Here is a 21,850-nt window from a genome sequence, read left to right as displayed (position 1 = left end):
TATATATGACATATCTATATAAATATATTGAGCTCTTAAACCTGGAGATCAACTGAGTGTAAAGATCTGTTCTCAATCAACTTTAGAAACTTCATAATACCAATATTATTAACATTATCATGTCTCGCTATCTCAACAAATATTTCTTCACTGGTGCCGTAATTGGTGGAGGCTCGATGTACTTGTACCAACAGAAACAAGAGAAAAGACGCTTGGATCTCTGGGCTTCAGCTTATCGCAATGATAACGAAGATGTTAGTACTGCCATCAAGAACCGAGCAGAACGTTTGAACCGGGACTTCAAGAGCGATGCCACGGAAGCATTTGATAAGACCAAGGCGTCGATTAATGATGCCAAAGATGTTGCTGTGAAGAAAACTACTAGCGCCAAAGACTCAGTGGTCGATGGTGTTTATGGAGTGAAGAATGCTGTGGTGCATACTGCCGAGTACACCAAGGACCAGATTTCCGGGGAGGCTGCCCAGGCCAAGAAGGATGCTGAAGCAGCAAAAGATTCCTGGTTCAAATGGGGTCAACAGAAAACTGATGAAGCCAAAGGTACCTTGGACCAGGCAAAGAAGGATGCTGATGCGAAAGTGCAGGACTTGAAGAAAGATGCTGAAGCCACCAAGAGCTCCTGGTTCAGTTGGGGTCAACAAAAGAATAATGAGGCCAAGGAAAAATTGGATTCTGGTCGCCGTGATCTTGAAGGAAAAGTTGACGAAATCACCAAGGAGGCAGAAAAAACTAAACTGTCTTGGTTGAGTTGGGGCCAAAAGAAGTCCGACGAGGCAAAACTGGAGATTGACTCGAAATATGATCAATTGAAGACTACTACTAACCTGGAGCTAAGCCATTTGAGGAGTGACATTGATTCCGAGGCTGACAGAGCCAAGAAGAATGTCGATGAGTTTGGTGCCTGGAGCAAACGTCAGATCGATGAGAAGGCCAAATTGACCAAAAATATCACTGAAGAAGAATTGGCCAAGCTTAACAAGGTATCATTAAGCGGCTGGGGTGAATCAGCTGCACAATTTGCGGAAGACGAGTACGAGGAAGCTAAAAAAGCAAAGAATTAGGAAAAGAAAGCACCCAATAAAATTTATATTGTTCTGTTTGATTTTGATTTTTCACATTAGTTGCTACCACCTCTCGGAGACTTTTGGGATGAAGAGGTTTTATTATGTATATATATAAAATCTTTAAATGGTACGAAAATGATATCTTTGGTTGTGTTTTGTAGCTTATTACGAATGATGATGGGAAGCGAAGGTCACAGGGTCTGCTGATTAAGCAAGGGAAAAAAAAAAGAGCCACAGTAAAAATTACAGGCACACTGCCGAAGAGATAAGACGTAGATCTCTTTATTCTATATATTTTCGCTGTTTATTCGTTTTATTTATTGTTGATTTTTTTTCTTTTGGCTCGGCTCTATCCCTTTGCTTTCCATTTTGCTTACAATTTTTGGCATATTCCATACATGATTGTTATTCATTGCTATTTCGATTTCTAGATAAGGACAAAAAAAATACTACTCGATATCATGAGTTCAAAGAAGATCCGATCCTACCAATTACAAGAAGATGATGAGATCAATGAGTCTCTGGTATTCTTAAGATCAAACCCTGCTTCCACCTCAGATGAGGAAGAGAGTTTACAGGTGCAAACTTTTGAGGCTCCAATTTCTCAACATGATGAAGATGAGGATTATTACATTAATCTTTCGGAATCGAAGGTTCTTGCTCACAAAAAGGAGAACTTGTTCAAGATCACTTTGGTTTCTATGATGTTCTTCACTGCATTTGGTGCAGCCATGTCTCCATTAGTGACCTTACAAATATCCAAGATCTGTCGTGACTTGTTTAGTTATGGGCCAGATGGTAATACAAATTCTACAGGATTATACTATACCCATAATTGTGATGCCGTCAAGGCCCAGCAAGTTAATTCCCGTGTCCAGTCAATGTTTTTAATCCTTGCCTGTCTATTGGCCATGCTTACTGCCGGTAAAGTGGGCCAATTATCCGATGTTCATGGACGTAAAAAGATCTTGAGCATTTGTTTGAGTTTTGTTGCCTTGCAAGCAAGTCTTATGGCTTTCTTGCTCGGTGATCACGTCCCTTTCAACTTTTATGTCTTTGTCATTGCGAAATCTCTCGATGGCGCTGTTGGGGGTATCAAGGCGATCATTGGAATCTTTAGAACCTATACTATTGATCTTGCCGATCCTAAGGACCGGGTTGCTAGTCTTAGTGTTGTTGGAGGGTCAGTGTATTTTGGATTTGCCGTTGGCCCAATTATAAGTGCTTTTATTAGTAAAGTCAGTGGGGGTAACGATTTTTACATTTTATATTTCGAAATCATTGGAATTCTATTGACCGTGATTTTCCTTGTTATATTTGTTCCTGAAACACATTATTCTCATCTTAAACATCATCCGCGCAGCTCCAAATCCATCTTTCATACTTTCAAATGCATCAAACTATTTTATATTCCGGAATCACGGCCTCGTCGCATCAAGGTTTTATTGGTATTGGTAATCAATTTGATAATCAGTGGGACTTTGCAGACGGCCGGCCAAGCAATCGTGCTTTGGTCAACATTGAAATTCCATTGGGGAACCGCAGAAATCGGGTCTTCTTTATCATTCATGGGAGCGTGCCGAGTGATCAATTCTTTTGTGACCGCCCCGGCCTACATGAAGCTTCTTCGAAGTGGAGGCTATATTCTGAACTCCATTGAATCCCACAATGGGCTTACGAAAGTGGATATTTTCAATATACAGTTTGCCTCAGTGGTGACATTGTTGGAAGTGTTGATTGTCCTTTATGCGGATTCTGAAAAATGGCTCTATTTGGCCATGGCTGTGGGGTCTTTCAATGTCCTCAGTGGATCTACCATTCAAACTGCCCTTGTCAAGTTATGTCATGAAAACATTACTTCTCATGGGGATATAGAAGGTGGTGCCTCGGATACCAAGACCGGTGAATTATTCGGGGCTTTGAGTTTATTGGAGACCCTCTTTATCATGCTCATGGGGAGCGTTGTTATGATAACTTTTTCAAAAACCGCGTCAACTAATCCAAATTTCTGCTTTATGTTACTATTTTTGATGGTTTTGTTTGCAGTAGTCTGCGGGTTTTTTTTGATACCGGATGATGGCGATGATTCAATTAGAGAGGATTATGAAGAGCAAGAATAAGCTGAGTCCCTCAACTTTCTATCTCTCCTTTTTTGGGTTCAAGTGTATACTATATTCCGTTTATTTTTCTCATATTTCTTTTTGTTTGTGCTCATTGCTCTTCTGGATTATACGTATTGTGTTTGTTAAGGTTTTTACATTGTGTAAATTGTTTATTTTGGTATTTGTAACTTTATAATTACTGCGCATTTGTAGTGGACGCTATTTATTACTACAAGGATTTATTTCAAGTGAAGCAGAAATATCACTTATTGCTAATTCACACATGTTTACTCTAAAAAATAAAAAGAAAAAATATTCCAAAACAATAATTCTTGAAAGCAGCCAAACAATCCAGGCGGCATGTGGCGCATACCGCAGTTTTTCTCCAACATGCCTTTTAACGTTGATGCGGCAGATCAAGTAATGAGTAAAGAAAATGGAAAAATTTGGGCCTACAAATGAAAAAAAGAAAGAAAATTGGAAAGTGTTAGGAATTCCTGTTACAGTAATAGCCTTGTTAGAAAAAATGGATGGTATCTGGAGAATGTGCAAAAACTCATGTAGCCAAGGAATGCAAATTTTGACAGCCATTTATATAAACTCAAAGACGTCCATCAAAATATACATTTGTTCTCCTCTTTGTTTTGTTTTTTTCAGGAATATTATCATTCATTTTCAATTATCATTTACTTCTAAACAATACATATAACTATAATGAAGCTCGAATTTTTGCCAATCGTTCTTTTGGGTCTAGCAACCGTTAGCTCATCTGCTCCAATTGATTCAAGAGTAAATTCCCAAGATATCATCAAGAGAGCTGACGTGACCCCAGAGGAAAGCAAGGTGATCTCCAATGGCATTGATCATGTCGAAGAAAATGCATCTGAAATCAAGCAGAGGCTCCAAGCTTTGGAAGAAAAAGCTAGTGCGCAAATTTCCAAGGATAAGGCGGCGGCGGCTCAGAAAGGAATCTCTGCTAAGAAAGCTTTGTTGCTTGGAGGAGGCGCTGGTCTTCTTGGTAGTATTGGCGGTAGTTACTTTGGTGGTAAGGCAGGAGGCTTTGTTGGGGGTACTGTTGGTGGAGTGGTTGGTGGAGAAGCAGGTGCTAGTATACATGATAAAAACTCTACTCTGGTGGCTTCTGTTCATTGAGAGATTTTCCATTAATTTTTATTTGTTTTACATTCTTGCAAGCTACTCTGGTAAGTAGCCAGCTCATTCGTTCATCTTCTTTCAGTTCTTTATTATTATAATATTTATTTACTTATACAATAAATTCTACTTATCAATGAATTTTCAATTACTGCAAGTAAAAAAGAAAGAAGCTCTCCTTTTATTTGTAGCAATATTCAAAAGAATAGTGTGGAGTTAGATTTGAACCTACATATTATTAAGAACAGATTCTTCGAGCCGTGCATAAATTTATATAACAAGATCAATACCCCATTTTCTTCTTATAAAAATTATATAACATAAATAAATAGTGTTGAGAATTAAATTGGAATTGAATTTGGATCACCATAGTAACTTCAAAACTCCAAACGGACAATATGATCAGGAATTTCCTTTATCTTTTCTTCAGAAATATGCCTAAATACCAAATATCTCAAACTTTTGATTTCTTTCAATAAGTCCAATTCACCCCCTCCCCTCCTCCCTCCATAGATTTTTATTGCACTGTAAATCTAACGCTCATAATTTTGGAGTAACAAGATTCGGAAAATGATCAATGCCACATCCACGGAGGTTCAAATAGGTCATCAGTGGCCAGTTCAAAACAACACTCTCTCAATAAATCCCCTTATAGTGAATATCCCTCCAAAAATTCGAGATTCAAGATTCCCTCGACTAATATTATACGGTTATCCGATAAAGGAAGCTCTATGAGTCTCATATATATTGCAAGCCATCTTATGACATTTATTCCCGTGTGAGACAACATGCAAACTTCCAAGTGTATCTATCATATTGCCAACAGGAGTAATATCGTCTATTTCAGTATGTTTAATTTCACATTTTTTTAATGTTTTTAAATCCATATCCAATAATTCCAAGTGGTTAGGACTCTCAAAGTGCAACACTAATTTTGTCAAAGACAGAAATTGACTCCCGTTGATTTAGGATAATAGATTTCCAAAGCATTTTTATTCTCAATTTCCTGTACCTTTTTACAGCTATACAGGAACAGCTGAATAAGCTTAAATTTTCATCATCATAGTAAATTTCAACCTTATTAGAAACAAAATTTCATAAGAATTTAAGAGATTTAATATTTTGATTTTCAATTCGTTTGGTAGTCTCCAAAACGAAAACACTTAAAGTCAGAACACATAATTGGGAGTGATTGATCAGAAACACATGTTGGTGATTGAGTTGTAATTGAAAACAATTAAAAAGTTCAGTACTATGAACCAAATTTAGAGCCTTTATATTATAGAACAGAAAAATAAAGCAAAGAATAATTTAGCAGTCATATTAATAATGTGAATTGCGCTTGATAGTGAAGCTCTCAACTCTGCTATCATTTTGTTACTTTTGAAATAATGATATTTGCATGTACGAGCTCGAATCCACTTCAAGATACTAGCATATGACTTAATGTATTAAGAAAATTGTTTCCATATATTTTATGAGTAAACGGTCATAGGGAACTAAGCTTTCCAATACCGTGATCGTCAATTCATTTGGTAGAAAAATTCCAGTGCGCATGATTACAATTTTTGATAGAACATTCAAGTATCTATCAGGATCTATGACTTCATATGGAGGTTGTATAAATATAAAAGAGAAAAATAAAAGCTAGAGGCAATCATGCTCAATATTAATATTACATTTTGTGTTGCATTAGGAAGTTGTAAAATTTGTATTTGAACATATACACATTGGGATCCACCAAAAGTATTAAAATATGAGACAAATGCCATAGACGAGTGTCCAATTAAAAAAAGGAAAAAAAATGGAAAGATAAAAATAGACATTCATCTATGGTATCTAATCTATTGTGACGTATCCCCGTCAACAGCAAATACAATCGTTGGGTGTCATAAATGTCGCCCCGGCGCCTTCTCCTGCGTAGAACAATCAATATGCAGAGAATTCGGCATTTCAATGCATATGAAATAGGCGACATTCCAACATCGCCTTACACCGAGGTGTCAAACAAAAGGAGGATTGAAATCTATATAAGGAGGCAAAAATTTTAAAAATGAGCATTCAATAATTATCATAATTCTAAACCCATCACTTGTTTGCAACATTTATAGCCTATAACGCACAATTAACACAACATGAAGCTCTCAGTTGCTGTTATTTCCTCCATTCTTTTGGCATCTGCCACAACTGCTGCCCCAATTCAACAAAATGCTACTCTTGAAAATAAAGACTACAATGGACTCCCGCCACCTCCTTCGCCTCTATCTCCACCTCCATCTCCCCCTTCTCCAAATAATGGTCCGGGTGGTCCAGGTAGTCCAAACGGTCCAGGTCACCCAGGTCTGCATGATGTAACTAACTCTACCACTACCATTTTAAAGAGGGAAATCCAACACATCAACAGTACCAGTGTTGAGCAAAAGGGTTTTTTAGGTGGTATCATTGGTGGCTTGTTGGGTCCAAATGGCCCTCCGCCACCACCTCCAAATAATGGTCCAGGTGGTTTCGGTAGACACGATGTTGTTAACTCTACCTCTGCTTCTACCTCTGCTTCTACCTAGATTTAATCCATGACATTCTACAAGACATTTTATCCTGGTGCTAAACTATCTTGTGTCTCATTTTGAATTCTGGGCGAAAAAAATTCATTTCATATTTTTTCCTTCACTATGCCAAATAGTGGAAATTCAATTCTCTAAAATCATATCTTATGGTTTTTATTATGATTATTTAATTTTCAATTGTTAGTTAGCTGGAACAAATGTTGGCAAATATAAGTTAACCCATTAACACAAAGAACCCCCTGGAGCTTTTTAAAAATGCCCTCATTTAAAAATTATTATTCATTATTGTCATCATCTTTAAAGGATGTTTCTTGAGATAGCTGACCAGATTCGTTCTGTGGTTTATGAGATTTCGGTTAAACATTATTGACTCCGAGATGCAATATCGGAAGTAACAATTCCATTAATAACTCTTGAGAAAGAATTTGTTTTTTTTATTTCTGCTAGTATTCCAGGTATTTCAGTAGATCCACCTTGAACCAAACTTACCAAGGCATCACTGTAGTTATAAACTACCGAATCATTGATGTTCAAATGACTGAACTTTTTCAAAAAGTTTTTGGCCTTTGGCAATGCGTCTTGCAATAAATAAATTTGGACAATCACTGAGAAAACTTCCAAGTTCAACTCATCGTGGTTTTCCATATTGATATCCGGAGTCAAGAGCTCGATAGCGTCATCGTAGCGTTGGTATTGCTTGACAAGTACAATGGCGGCGAGAATCTGGGTTAATAATGAAGGTTTATTGGATTTCGCATAACTGACAAATTCATCAGCGATTGACTGATCACCAATATGTATACTGAAAGTGATCAAACCCTTGGCTGGTATTTACTTGTGAAGGATAATAAATAACTAGCATAGTTTAATCATCAGTATAGCATGCACATATCTCTATTGTTCTTGTATCAACTCTTACTCTTTTCTTCTTCTTGTACTTTCTATTACTCTTTTTTTTTCAATTTAATAATACTCCTTTGCTAACGTCTACCAGGAGTGTCTGGTTCCAATTGTTGATGATTATCACCTTATTGCATAGTTTTATTTAACAACAGGGTGTTCCGGAACACGCGGCACCTGACAAAAAAGAAGATAATTTACAAATCAGTTGATACTCTTAGTGGTATATGCTTTTGCAAGGCAGAATATTCATAATTGGTGAAAAAAAATACGTATTATTTGATATTCATCACAGTGGATCGACAATTCCCAGGATATGAGATGATAAATTACGGTTGGGGATATCCTCCGCATATATCGGGGAAATAAATAACACACCAATAACCGTAAATATATTGGTAATCCTCTGTTAATAAGAAATACTATCATAGTGATAAATATGATAAATAATAATAATGATAAATAATAATAATGATAAATAATAATAATGATAAATAATAATAATGATAAATAATAATAATGATAAATAATAATAATGATAAATAATAATAATGATAAATAATAATAATGATAAATAATAATAATGATAAATAATAATAATAATGATAAAAAGAGGAATCACCCAAAGTATGGTTGAGCAGCCCTGTATATATACGACTGGGTACGACAAAAAGCCCTATCAATTTTCCAGGATTTATAATGAAAAAAAAAAAAAAACCAGAGGAAAAAAACCTGGTGATAACAATAACATCAGCAACAACATTCTTTTCTTTGTTTGAGTTACTCAGAAGACAAATAAGAAATGGAGGTCCTAACTGCTTCTTTTGCTAACACCACCGCATCTTTGCCATTCAACCAATACTTGAGTGACTTTGATTTCTCTCAAGTATCATGGTTGAAAGTCATTTTGACTACTCTTTGTCTTGCCATGGTCTACGATCAAGTTTCGTACCAACTTTCTAAAGGTAACATTGCTGGGCCTACTTTCAAATTCTACCCATTCATTGGGCCATTCTTGGAATCTTTGGACCCTAAGTTTGAAATTTACCAAGCCAAATGGAATTCTGGTCCTTTGAGTTGTGTTTCTATTTTCCACAAGTTTGTCGTCATTGCCAGTACCAGAGACTTGGCCCGTAAAGTCCTCAGTTCCCCAAAGTATGTGAAACCATGTGTTGTTGATGTTGCAGTCAAGATCTTGAGACCTTCAAACTGGGTGTTCCTTGATGGTAAGGCCCATGTTGATTACAGAAAGTCTTTGAACGGGTTGTTCACTCGTCAGGCCCTTGAAATGTACATTCCTCAACAAGAGAAGATTTACGACAAATATCTTTCAAAGTTCGTGGAATTGTCAAAAGATGGTCCAATTCCTTTTTTCCACGATTTCAGAGAAATCATGTGTGCTGTTTCTTTGAAAACTTTCTGTGGTGATTATATCACCGACGATCAAATTAGAAAGATTGCCGATGATTATTATCTTATCACTGCGGCTTTGGAACTTGTCAACTTCCCAATTATCATTCCTTACACCAAGACCTGGTACGGTAAGAAAACTGCCGATATGGTCATGAAGATTTTTGAAGGATGTGCCGGTAAAGCTAAAGAACACATTAAGAACGGTGGTGAGGCAATCTGTGTCATGGATGCCTGGGTTGAATTGATGGAAGAAGCCAGAAAGAACAAGTCCGATAACCCAGAATCCAAGTTGTTGGTTCGTGAATTTTCCAACAAGGAAATCTCCGAAGCTATTTTCACCTTTTTATTTGCCTCTCAAGACGCTTCTTCCGCTGCTACTTGCTGGCTCTACCAAATTGTTGCCGACAGACCAGATGTTGTTCGTAAGATCCATGAAGAACAACTTGCCGTCCGTGGTGGTGATCCAAACGTTCCATTGTCTCTTGATCTTATTGAAAAGATGACCTACACTAACATGGTGGTCAAGGAAACTTTGCGTTACCGTCCACCAGTCATCATGGTCCCATACGTTGCTAAGCAAAAAGTCCCATTGACCGAATCTTACTCTGCTCCTAAGGGCTCCATGGTGATTCCAACTTTGTACCCTGCTTTGCACGACCCAGAGGCTTACGAAAACCCTGAAGAATTCATCCCTGAACGTTGGGTTGCTGGGGGTGCTGCCGAACAAGCCAAGAAGAACTGGTTGGTCTTTGGTACTGGTCCTCACGTTTGTTTGGGTCAACAGTACGTCATGTTGTTGTTTACTGGTTTGATTGGAAAATCCGTGATGTTTAACCACATCAAGCACAAGGTTACTCCATTGAGTGAAAAGATCAAGGTCTTTGCAACAATTTTCCCACAAGATGATTGTATTTTGGAATTCTCCAAGAGAGATGATCCTACTGTTTTGGATGCCGTTGTTGCCCACTAATTATGATAGGTGATTTTGAGTGGCGTTATGTTCTTGGATGCTTTCACACTTTTTATATTATTTGGTTTTTCTTTTGTGATTATGTGCTGTGTTTTAAAAAATATTTACATACTTGGTGTGTTGGATAAAGACCTTGATGGTTGCAACTTGCCAAAAAAGCAAAATTAAATGTTGAAATAATGGATGTCGAGAATTTCTTTCAATACAGTTTAGGTCTTCTTTCGTTATCTTATCGTATATTTTGGTATATTATATCTTTACTCCAGTGAGCTTTTCATTAATTTGATTTTGTTTTTCTTTCTTTTTATTTTGTTTCAACCTGTTGATTAGAAGTGTTTTATTGCCTGTCATTGTTGTCAACTTCCCCGAAATGTTCATTGACTTTATTTTTTTTTATTTTTTATTTAATCCTGAGTACGAAGGTTTCATAGTGATTGAAGTTCTGTTTTATCCTTTTGCGTTATTTAATTAATTAATATATATATGTAGATCCATTTCTAATTTTAGTGATTGTTTTTTTTTCTCTTATTGATCTCTCAAATTTTTTTCATTTTTGATGATGTACCCTCCCAATATGACGAACCTTACTCTTTTCTATATATATTTACTGATTTCACCTGCAAATCTCCAATATCGAAAGAGAGGATGATTATCGAGTGATAATCCTGGAGATTGTCGATGATCTGTCATGCAAGATATACGCCCAAGAGAATTAATTGTAGCGCCAAATAAGCTAGTCAGCATCAATCTTAACATTGGTAAGAGAAAGTACCAATACCAATGCCAAAATCAGTGACGCCTTTTTTTATACCAACATGAGAAATGGGTTTCATTAATTTTCAACGTACCAAATTCAAAAATGTTTGCATATTTGAGGGTCCCCGAAAATGATTTAAACAAATATTAGCAAAAATTCTACCCAATAACCCATAGTACAATCAACTAACATTGTGAACCATCTATTTACCTTATTGTCTCTTTTTCATGTCCTCCCACTATTATCCTCGTCATTAAGAGTCACCATCATTTTTCTTCTTCTGTTGCAACCCTGTTTTCTTTTCTGTTAATTCTATTAGTATCTGCTTCAAGCTTCCCAACTTATAACTGGTCTCTACATCCTCCGTCACCCCTAACTCTTCAATCGTTGCCAACATTTTCCGAATCTTTTCCGAAACTGCGTGTATTATTGTTCTCTTGGCTACCAACTTTGCATACTGCTGGTACTCTTCTTGAGATTTCCTCTGTATCACATCATACATTTCTCTATGAGTACTCAATAACCCAAGATTATAATCAATCACGTCTTCTCTAGTAGCGTTCATGATGGTTTGGATCGATACTTCATAATGGTTCAACAAATTCACCACTGTCTTAATATACCCCGTGGTGCTTTCAAGACGGCTCATGAGTTCGGCATTTTTGGATTTGATTTGATTGAGCTTTATTGTTTTCGTGGCCGTGGTGTTATTATCATGATCGAGTTTTATCGATAAGGTGTCGATACTAGTGGTGATAGACGATTGGATCAACGCTTGTTCTTGGGCAAGTTGATGAACTTGGACTACCAAATCATATAGCGGAGTAAGATTCTCTGTATGTGGGAGGTTTGGAGTCGACATTATTCTTATTAATTATCTATATTACTTTGACTTAGCAGAGTGTCGCCTGTAGTTTTTCATAAGGGAAGTATCTAACTTCTCTTTTTTTTTTTTGTTATTATTTGTGTGCCGAGTGCGCTTAGTTTTTCACGATTATCGTTCAGATTATCAATTTAATCAGCAGCAATTTCTACTCCAAAATTTGGGGAGTATGATATTTGTTGTAGAAGTGACATTAGAGGTTGTTATACTTGGGTCTAGCTCATTTATATGAGCACCAGCAAGCAGCATCTTCAACTATGATTGTTAGCACGATGTTTATTTGGAGCAACTGATCACCACCAGCAACAAGCATTATAACTATAGTTGGTTGTTGGAATTATATTTATTGAGAAGTGATATTAAATCTGGTTTAATTTGCTCCAAGTTCATCAAAAAGTTGTGTGTCTAATTAAGTTCTAGTTCAACTTGATTATGTGAAAAGGTATTTTTAAATCATTATGTTTTATTGTTTTTTTTATTATTCCAATTTTATGTAGTGGTTTTAGACGCCCTTTTCATCTATGTACTGTGACTGTAGATGAAACAAGCATATTGAAGAGCTTGGTGCTATTAGTCATTAACCTCAACATAAAGCCAGTACACCGGAGAAGCCAAGAGTTTGCAAAACTTGCTGTAGAAAATTCTTTTTTACAAAACACTATTATTTGGTCTGTTGACATGGAATTCGGTATGTAGAAATATCTAATACATGTATCATGTAACAGAGTGAAAAACCACATCCACGACCTCATCAGTGGTTATTCTGTATTTTTGGCTCTGTCCAATTAGTTTTTGAATAATCTAGCTCTTTCAACTCTACTACCTTCTCATTTTTCCCTGAATTAGTTGCTGATGATTTCCTTATTTTTCCTAGTAGCCTTGACCTTGATTCTGGTTCTTGTTCTGATTTTTCTAGCTGTCTTGCTGGTTTTGGTGATCTAAATTCTTTTCAAGATAGCAAATGTTATGGAGAATTATGAGCTTTACATTGATACAGGTGTTTCTTGATCTGAATTATAAGAATTTTTGTTGCCATTCATAACATTTCGCAGAATTCAAAGGATGTAATTTTATGATAGTGGTATGTACTAACGTATTTCTGGTTATTGCGGTGGCTGTATCGCTTATTGACACGATGATTTGGATGTTAAAGGTGTCACACAAATAGTAAGTTGCTTCATTAGACTAATTGTTTTTTAACATGGAAGGCTGAGATATATGCTGACTATTCAGATTGCTTCATTCTTAACTGCTTTACCATTGCTCAAACTCCACAAGGACGCATAGAATATCTCAATTGCCGCACAAACTATTTAGAAATTCTCGGATGTGCCTGATATCGACTCACTGCATTGCGCGGAGAGAATATTTACCGATATCATGGGCGCTGGGGGAGACAGTCAAAATAATTTAACCTATTGAAATCTTCTGCAATTGTTGTGGCAGGTATCCCAAACACTAAGGTTGTGGTAACAAATCATGGGGAAATTAGGAGTAAAGCCTGGACTAGTAACTCTGGTGCCGGGGACTTTATTGCCCGTCCAGGTTTCAATACCGCGAAAAGCAATGTCAGAAAACAACATGGAATACTACTGTCAGTAATCAACTTTTTTGGTCGGGAGCTTTGTTGTTTGAGCTAAAGACTTCAAGTTGGGAAATGAATAGGGGAAAAAAAGAATAGCAACATGGAATTCAAGCAAAGGGTATAAAAGAAAATGAAAATGGTAATAACAATGATTGAATAGACATTTTATGATGAGAACGACGACTGAAAAGACATTTCGTAAGAAAAATCACAATTATAGAAAGAACGATGCCAACAATGGTAACAGGAAAATAATCTTGCAAGCGATCGTAGTGGTACAATTCCAAAATATCAATAATAAAGTGGAAAAAAATCTAATTGGACAGAACATCAATGGGCAAAAAAGGAGAAAGGTAATGATAGATAAATCATTCAATCAATTAACAATCCAGTCAACTAATCAACAATCAACTAATTAGCTAACAAAGCAGCATATGAACACAAAAAAAATGGAATCCTTAAACACCAAGTCAAAGAAATTAGGGAAAAAAATGAAAATAAAAAAAAAGAAAGGTTTCAAACATTAGACACAAAGCCCTTTTTTCATAATTGGGTCTTCCAGAAATTGCAGAAAATTATCCGTGGAGGTATATCAGTAGTTATTAGTTACGGCAATTAAACCAGCATTTCACAGCATCCAATAAAAATCCTAATTTCAAAGATCATCTAAATAAAATAATTTCAGAAGGACTCTATCTATCCCTTGTCCTCTTGATATTGTACTGTGGTTAATTGATTGCAAGAAACCACATTTTGAAGGCAAAAAATAGCAAGGTCTTGAACTTCTAGGAAAGAAGGATGTTGTTGAAGATTATTGAAGATTTGGATAAGATGAATTATGTATCTTTTTAAGTGATGAATGCCGGTGATTGTTTTCATTGCACTGAATATTCTGATATTTGATGTTTAGGCTTCGCAAGGTCCAAATTGCAGCGTCCGTGTTTAATTTTTCTTTATTTCATTCATTTTTTGGTTGGTGATTCATCGGCTGTACCTTTAGGGCCACCCTTTAGAATGAATATTGGCTGGAGTCAAATGATGAATGCTACTGATGCTGTTGTTGTTGGTTGTTAGTTGTTGTTAGTAGTTCTTAGCTGTCGTTGATTATCAGGTTGGTGCTTTACAATTAAAATGCCCAGCTTCCAGCTGATATTGGCACCTTATTTCTTATCTTTTCTTCATTCACGGGATCCTTATTGTTTTCAGTGGGAATTTCATTGTCATATTTTTTCATTATTTATATTTTTCTGCCACTACCATATTCCCTTAGTCTTCTCGTGATTAATCTAATTTTTCTTGGCTCCTTTTTAACACTATTCACAGGGACCTCATTGTTTTCAGGAATAATTTTGTTGCCATATTTTTCTGTCTTTCTAATATTTCCACAAATATTACCGATCATATTCCATTTTTGACTTTAGTGGTTAATTTTTCAGTAGCGATTTTTGGACATCTCATACCAGAGCCTTGATGAGTGGCTTGTGGAACTTACAGTTCTTTCTTGTTTGATGGGCTGTTGATTTTTTGTTTGCTTTGAAGGCAAATTTTTAAATATCCTAATTTTGACGCATTTGGCAGTGGTCATCCTAAAAATTTCAGTGTTATAGTTGACATTGAAGTAGCTCTTCAATATGGAAGTTGCTTTTGCTTGCTTTGTGCTTTCGGCAACGATAGCTCTGATAGTTGGTGAGAGCATTTTTTTTCTAGTGTTGTGGTTAGTTTGCCGTTTGTTCTGCTGTTAAGTTTTTTTTTGAAACCCCGAGTTCTAAAGAAGCTAAAAAATATTGACACTGACTTAGCTAGCTAATTACAACTTACTAAAAGTGATAAAGTTTTGATTTAATGTAAGAGCTCAAAATATTGAGTTTGTGAGCCGTGTGTTTGCAGAGAATTGTAGTAGTTTAGGTTTGGTAGTTTAAGTGAGTACAAAGTTCAGATTATGTTTGGAGATGATGTTTATTTTTGCTGGAAGGATTTTTACCCATCATCTACAAGTGTGCCACAAAAACAAGAATATTGCCGCAGGCTGACAAAAAAAAATTGCTCACTTGTGTAAACAAAACATTGAACAACTGATATTTTCGCTGACAACTATGCACAATAGTTCAATATATGATCATTTTTCTATGAATAAAAAGTAGGGTACTATACATAAGAGTTTCCTTAAACGTTTTTTTTCTTTACTTCCTGTTGTTGGACTTATTTTTCATTTTGGCATTTGTGCACAAAGAATGTTGAACAGATTCCGCGCAAGTGGAGCTTAACCATTGCAGAACCCCTGAACACAAATAAACAAACCCACACTTATTTTCTTTTTGACACAAAACAAAGCTTCGTGGAATGTAAATAATATTACGTTTGGAAAAATTGAAGCCTTTCAGTATATTTATAGATTCTGAATTTTATTATATGTTGATAATTGGTTGGTAAAGGTTATAAAGAGTCATAGAGGAATCTTTGGGAGCCTGCTTATAATATATATTATTGTCTATAATGTAAAACTTGATCACAGCAGACCCTTATAGCATTTAGGGTATCAAATCAGCAGTTGTTTAGCTTAAACATTTTCGCAAAATTGAGCAAGATGACGAAATTTTTGAGAGAATTCGTCGCAGTTTGGATGCTCTTGAAAACTTTGAATGAGGTAAAGGAAGAGGTAATGTGTAGGTCTCGAAATACTTATATTGAAAGCATCATTGACTAAACAAGCTCAGACTCATCTAGCTTGAGAAGTTTAATGAATGCCAGCGAGTCATACCTTCTTCTATATCAAAGGACAAGGTTTTTGATATCATCATTTCCTCTTAGGTATCAACAGACATATCTGTCTGTTAATGTCCAAATACTGACTAGTCATTGGAAAGTCAGGGTAAACAACAGATCAATTAAAGCAACATGCAGCACTGGCAGGTATTTGATTTTCTGCAAGTATTATAATATCAAGATATATTTGAATAGACTGGTTTTGTCGGTTGCTTTTAAAATGAGAAATTTATAATATAGTACTCTTGAGAGGCTGAAAAATATAATCAACAGTTGATGTTTTTTTGTTGTTTTGTTGTTTGTTTTTTTTCAAAAAGGACTTCCCCTCCCCCCTTCCCTTTCTACTGAATACCCTGATGCCTTACCCACGATTATATGAGATCTTAAAGCCATGAATAAGTGGTATAAACTACTCAGGTCCCCAGATCTGGCTCAAGTTCTGTGTGCCCAGTGTAGCTAGAAACATGAAGCATTGGCAAAAAGAAGTATGTGTTGAAAACAATAACCGATACTGGGGTGTAGCTGAATCAACACTATTTGAAACCCAGTTGAAGAAGAAATGAACAAACCTTCTCCTTGGTGGAAGGCTGAAGGGCATATTTCAATACGAGATTTGGATTTGTGATATGGTAACAATTAAAGAGTATGGTGATGAGTATTTCTAGGTGTACATTTTTTTTCACAATGTTATATTGTTGATGATAATAATAAAAGACCTTATTTCCTTTCTTTTTAAAAAAAAAATACCGATCGTATCACCAAGTATTCAAGTATCAATAATTTACTCCACTCATTAAATACAATAAACCATTTATGAGCAGTATAGTTCATACTAGGTAGACGAAGGCACTAGTGAGATTCAAGTATAGCAAATCGTCTGTACAAATAATTTTTTTTTTCTTTCTTTTCTTTGACTGTTCTTTATTATGACCTCTACTGATATTATCAGAAAAGCATATGGTTATTACGGCCGCACACCCTGACATCCCATCATAAGAAAAATTATTACTAAGGAAATGGCCAAAGATCGACAGATGATGCTACATTCCCTGGTTCCGCACTTTTCTGTCCATCCCTCCTCTGCGTGTCTTTCTGTACATGTATGTATGTGTATACAGTACACCGACAGGAGACACGTAACTGATAAACAATGGACAACAGCCCAGGGAGGACGGTACCTGTGGGAAAAGAACAGTCGGGGTGCTGTCCACATTCATCAGTGGACATCAATTACCCCTCCCTATTGGTTAATTAGGTTAGCGACCATATATACTTTTTGTATATATATATATATCTCCGTATATAATAGTAATAATAGAACATCCCGATCGCCAGGGTTTATGGAGCAGACAACAGAGTCTAAGTCACGTGCGCTACCCGTCTCCCCAGGGTTATCAAAAGTTTTTCTGTTTTCTCCTTTTTTTTTTCCTTTTTTTGCAAAATTAAATCGTTTTTCCTTTTGTTTTTTCTTCTCTCAGCCAGACACAAAAGCTCCAACCCCAGTCATTCATTAATCAACAAAAGCGCCGTATTTCTGTTCCTTTCAATTCACACATTTCTCACTGTTTTTACATTCGCTCCCTCCCAAAGTCACAAGGTTTACTCACAGTTAAAGATCAAAAAATGTCTGGATCACCAAACCCTAGCACCAAACTCAACTCTTTCCCCGAGTTCATCTCTCCCATGAGTCCTGTACAATTCAACAGAATTAACTCTCATTTTCCTCCTTTGAATCCCAACAAATCTTACCGAGGTGTCTATGAGCGTTGTGGCTTCGATGTTTACAAAGCGCCAGCATCAGCCTCCAGCTCACCAAATATCGACAAATTCCATAACGATAACAAGAAGTTCAACAAACCCCCAACTTTAAAACAGCTTTCCAAGCGCCCCAGCTTGCCAGATATGAATGAAAATCAGCTGTACGCTCCTCCTAACCCACATAATCATACTTTGCGCAATAAACATTCGAATTCCTCCCTCACCTCTTTGCAAAATGGTATGATATCTCCAAAATCCCCTTCCAGCGTCGGGTCTCAATCTAGCAGATCATCTCTTCGAAGCGCTTTTTTCAAACCGTTCCGCAAGAATACTGGCAATCAATCATCAGGTATCGATAACCTGTCTTCCCATGCCTCGATTTCTACTGCCGGTACCGCACCATCTATCGGTGGTAAACTAAATCAAAAGATCCCATTAAGCGCCGGTAACTCCCCGCTTGCTAACGATTTTCAAAAGCCTTTCCCATCAAATGGCTCATCCCCAAGTCTTAACTATCCACAGTCTCCTTCAAGCGTCGAATCATTTCCAAGGAATCATCTCGCTCAAAACCCAAACCAAAAACCTAAAGGTTTGGGTATCGCGAAAAATGGTGTTCCGGTCAACAGCGTCATTAACGGGAACTCTATCAATATGAATAGTTCAAAGTTCACAGCCGATAACAATGGGACATTTGACAACAACAGCCCTGGTCCAAGAAATACGATGGCTGCCCCAGCTCCGCCTTCTACTTCTAGCTCTGCTACGGCCACTCCAGGCTCTCCACGTTTCAATAAATCACATGGAATATCAAATTCTCCACGCATTGGTGGTCCCGGTCTAGGACCTGCTCCTAACTCTCCAAGGTTTGGTGGGCTTTCCGTGAATGGTAATGTTGTGACTGCCCCAAGCTCTCCAGGTTTGAATTCTGATAAAAAAAGTAGTAGCATTGTTTACAATGGTTATTTCAACAAACATATTAATCTGGTTATTGCCTCCCCAAATTTGAATAAAGCTAATCTGTCTCTGGAAGAATTGTTCAACGCTGACGATGGCATGGCGCCTCACGATAGCAATCATGAAACTGTTTCGTCTCTGTCTACAAATATTGCATTTGGTTATGGTGGCGAAAATAATCACGCGACCGACTATCAAGATGGTTTCTTGAATGATATCAAACGTCATTTCTCTAACTCTTCAGACTCGTCCGATGATGGCTTTGAAACGAGAAGTGAAATCAGTGTTGCTGAGAAAAACTCTAATGAAGAAACTTCCGATGAAATTACAGAAACCGCGGCCACTAGTGCCAACAATAGCGAAAAGAGTCACAACTCTCTCGGTTCTCATGGAAATGAGAACCATGGAAATGAGAATGAAGTTCTTGTCACCACTAATGATGCCAAAAATAAGCCTTCGTATTTGGATTCTGACGATGGTGATGACGACGACAGTTTATTTGGTGACATTAGACGTAATAATACCACAAAGTCTAATAATTCTATCGTCAACGCCTACGAAGAATTTGACACTAGTAAAGCCCCAGAATTGCCAAAGATCAGTATTGCTCCAAACAGTGAATATGACGAAAGATATCATATTTCTTCTAATAGCACAGTCGCTTTTAAGGATTATGCCACTGACGACGATGACAAAAGATATATTTCTTCCAATAAGACTGTCGCATTCAAGGATGATGTCGCTGGGGAAGATGACGATATGAAAACGGCGGCTGAAAAAAATCAGGCCAAATTGATGAGAAAATTGACGACCAAGTTAAATAGAATTTCAGGGCAATTTGGCTTAAACTTAGAAAATAGTACCAAGAATAAGCATAACAGTGTTGCATCTAGTATTTATTCAGTTGATGACTTGGAACATTCTCCAACTGAAGAGCCTTCCGGAAAGCAGTTGGAAGAAAATATCTTTGACAAAGAAAACCTTTATAATTCTCCTATTCCTGAAGACGTGAAGTCACTGGACAGTGAACACTCTGACGAGGATTTGTTGGATGATATCAAATCAATGAAGTCTGCTACTCCATCTGTATACTTGCCTCAGGGTCTTCCGGGTCATGAGTTCAATTCATCCAGTGCTCCAGCGTTGCCAACCATTACAGTCACTGAACAGCACGGCTCACCAGATGCTCCTAAAGGAGATGAAACCAGTTTGGCCAAGTCATTGTTTAGAGATCTTCAAAAGAAAACAAGTGTTACCACTACCAATTCTAGCTCTTCCGGCTCAACCATTCAGTCTGACTCGATGACTAGTAGTGGCCAGCAAGGTGGTTTCACCAGCTACGAGCAATATAATACTCCAATTCCTGCGGGCTTTAGTGCCAATACCACCGCTCCATTGAACTCTCGCACTGGGTCCTTCAGCAGCATTTCTCATAATAATATGGGTAGCGCTTCCATCACTGCCAATACTAGCATGACTAGCCTTGGAAATGGCAATATTGGATTGATGAAATCCAGAAGTCAGATCAGTGTTGCCTCTGAGCTTAGTGATTCTCACTTTTCTACTGTTGATACAAAGGCAGCTAATAATACCAATAATGGTGGCAAACATAGTGACGGGTTACAAGGTTTTATCAATAGTTCTCATGGAAGCTTTGGAAGTGAAGGGGGCATTTTAGTGCCAGGGAATCCAGGAAGTGGTGCCAATAGTGATATTTCCCGTAGCAACACTTTGGACAGTATTAATTCTACTGGTAGTGATGACTCCATCCTCAGAAAGATCGTTAATATGGAAGAAAGAGTTGATGTGAGTGCTCACAGTCATGGCAGTCATGAAGATTACACAAGGGATACTTTTGATATGATGGCTGAGGAGGATGTTTCCGAAAAGCCTTTGAATGTTGGCAGCAATCCAAACTTGAATGTTACAAGTGATGCTATCTCAAGCTGCAGTACTGTGTCAGGGGCCAATTCTATCAATTCTATTTCTAACTCAACTATCGACTTTCAAAATAAGGATGTTCCAATTGCAAATCGTATTCAAATGGGAAGAGTTGAATTGAAAGATATTTCTGAATTAAATAAAAGCAACCGAAACTTGAACGAACACCAACATGATACCCCAGCCTTAACCCATCAGAACCACGATAACGGCTCACTGGTCTCGGTCTCTAACACTATTTCACTGACCCACAATACCAGCGTTGATCAACTGAATCAATCTCTTGTGGTTTCTCCACAACAAGTTATGCACAAAACTCCACAGCAACAGCACCAACATGTCTTTAGTGATAATATTGGACCTCAAAAAATATCATCAGATGAAAAATTTCCTCCTGATTATGAGTTACCTTCGCCGTCTTCAATTGTTTCCCACGTTAGTGATGATCCAGATATGAAACGTACTAGTGCAGTTACTATGGAAGATGACTATCCACGCTATCCATCAGGTGAAGGCCCATGCCGTAAATGTGGCCTTGATATTACTGGGAAGTCCATTTGGTCAAAAGATCACCAAATGTCTGGTCGTTGGCACCGTGCTTGCTTTAGTTGTTATAGATGTGAAAAGGTGTTCAACAAAGGTACCACATGTTATGTCATCAATGATAAACCATATTGCTACTATGATTTCCATTTCTTGAACCATTCTCTCTGCAAGATTTGTGATGATGGTATTGAAGGTAAATGTCTTGAAAACAATAATGGTGAAAGATTCCATCCAGATTGTTTGAAGTGTGTGAAGTGTGGGGTTTTCATCATGAAGGATTACTTTGTTTTGGATGGTAAACCATTATGTGAAAAAGATGGTCTTCACGAAATTGAAGTGGAACAGGCAAATATGCAAAATGATAGGTTACAATATGGTTCTAATGGCGAAGGAGCTGATAATGGTGAATTGAAGGTGACTCTGAAGGTTGAGAAGCGTCGTACATTTTTATTGGAGTTACCTGAAACACAACCAATCTAA

General features: G+C 37.1%; 9 protein-coding genes across 9 annotated transcripts; 6 read left to right on the top strand and 3 right to left on the bottom strand. All coding sequences in view use genetic code 12, as the record gives it.

The window, feature by feature from the left end:
* Positions 1-119: 119 nt before the first annotated feature.
* On the top strand, positions 120-1,079 carry OM45 (Om45p; the record flags this gene model as incomplete). Its single annotated transcript, XM_064999083.1, has 1 exon — positions 120-1,079. One exon carries the CDS (start codon positions 120-122, stop codon positions 1,077-1,079), a length of 960 nt encoding a protein of 319 aa, XP_064855155.1.
* Positions 1,080-1,543: 464 nt separating this feature from the next.
* Positions 1,544-3,202, top strand: DASC09_054970 (uncharacterized protein; the record flags this gene model as incomplete). Its single annotated transcript, XM_064999082.1, has 1 exon — positions 1,544-3,202. The coding sequence occupies one exon, from the start codon at positions 1,544-1,546 to the stop codon at positions 3,200-3,202; it is 1,659 nt and encodes a 552-aa protein (XP_064855154.1).
* A 696-nt stretch (positions 3,203-3,898) lies between these two features.
* On the top strand, positions 3,899-4,336 carry DASC09_054960 (uncharacterized protein; the record flags this gene model as incomplete). Its single annotated transcript, XM_064999081.1, has 1 exon — positions 3,899-4,336. The coding sequence occupies one exon, from the start codon at positions 3,899-3,901 to the stop codon at positions 4,334-4,336; it is 438 nt and encodes a 145-aa protein (XP_064855153.1).
* A 2,135-nt stretch (positions 4,337-6,471) lies between these two features.
* DASC09_054950 (uncharacterized protein) lies at positions 6,472-6,897 on the top strand (the record flags this gene model as incomplete). The annotated part of the gene is made up of 1 exon (XM_064999080.1): positions 6,472-6,897. One exon carries the CDS (start codon positions 6,472-6,474, stop codon positions 6,895-6,897), a length of 426 nt encoding a protein of 141 aa, XP_064855152.1.
* Positions 6,898-7,263: 366 nt separating this feature from the next.
* On the bottom strand, positions 7,264-8,229 carry DASC09_054940 (uncharacterized protein; the record flags this gene model as incomplete). Its single annotated transcript, XM_064999079.1, has 2 exons — positions 7,264-7,683; positions 8,179-8,229. The coding sequence occupies 2 exons, from the start codon at positions 8,227-8,229 to the stop codon at positions 7,264-7,266; spliced, it is 471 nt and encodes a 156-aa protein (XP_064855151.1).
* A 373-nt stretch (positions 8,230-8,602) lies between these two features.
* Positions 8,603-10,183, top strand: ERG5 (C-22 sterol desaturase; the record flags this gene model as incomplete). The annotated part of the gene is made up of 1 exon (XM_064999078.1): positions 8,603-10,183. The coding sequence occupies one exon, from the start codon at positions 8,603-8,605 to the stop codon at positions 10,181-10,183; it is 1,581 nt and encodes a 526-aa protein (XP_064855150.1).
* Positions 10,184-11,193: 1,010 nt separating this feature from the next.
* DASC09_054920 (uncharacterized protein) lies at positions 11,194-11,802 on the bottom strand (the record flags this gene model as incomplete). The annotated part of the gene is made up of 1 exon (XM_064999077.1): positions 11,194-11,802. One exon carries the CDS (start codon positions 11,800-11,802, stop codon positions 11,194-11,196), a length of 609 nt encoding a protein of 202 aa, XP_064855149.1.
* A 3,038-nt stretch (positions 11,803-14,840) lies between these two features.
* DASC09_054910 (uncharacterized protein) lies at positions 14,841-15,104 on the bottom strand (the record flags this gene model as incomplete). Its single annotated transcript, XM_064999076.1, has 1 exon — positions 14,841-15,104. The coding sequence occupies one exon, from the start codon at positions 15,102-15,104 to the stop codon at positions 14,841-14,843; it is 264 nt and encodes an 87-aa protein (XP_064855148.1).
* A 2,690-nt stretch (positions 15,105-17,794) lies between these two features.
* PXL1 (Pxl1p) lies at positions 17,795-21,850 on the top strand (the record flags this gene model as incomplete). The annotated part of the gene is made up of 1 exon (XM_064999075.1): positions 17,795-21,850. One exon carries the CDS (start codon positions 17,795-17,797, stop codon positions 21,848-21,850), a length of 4,056 nt encoding a protein of 1,351 aa, XP_064855147.1.

This window comes from Saccharomycopsis crataegensis (genome assembly GCF_037102585.1).
Source record: "Saccharomycopsis crataegensis DNA, jcf7180000000097, whole genome shotgun sequence".
Lineage (NCBI taxonomy): Eukaryota > Fungi > Ascomycota > Saccharomycetes > Ascoideales > Saccharomycopsidaceae > Saccharomycopsis > Saccharomycopsis crataegensis.
Note: the sequence above shows the minus strand (reverse complement) of the source record. Positions and strands in the feature narration are given on the sequence as shown.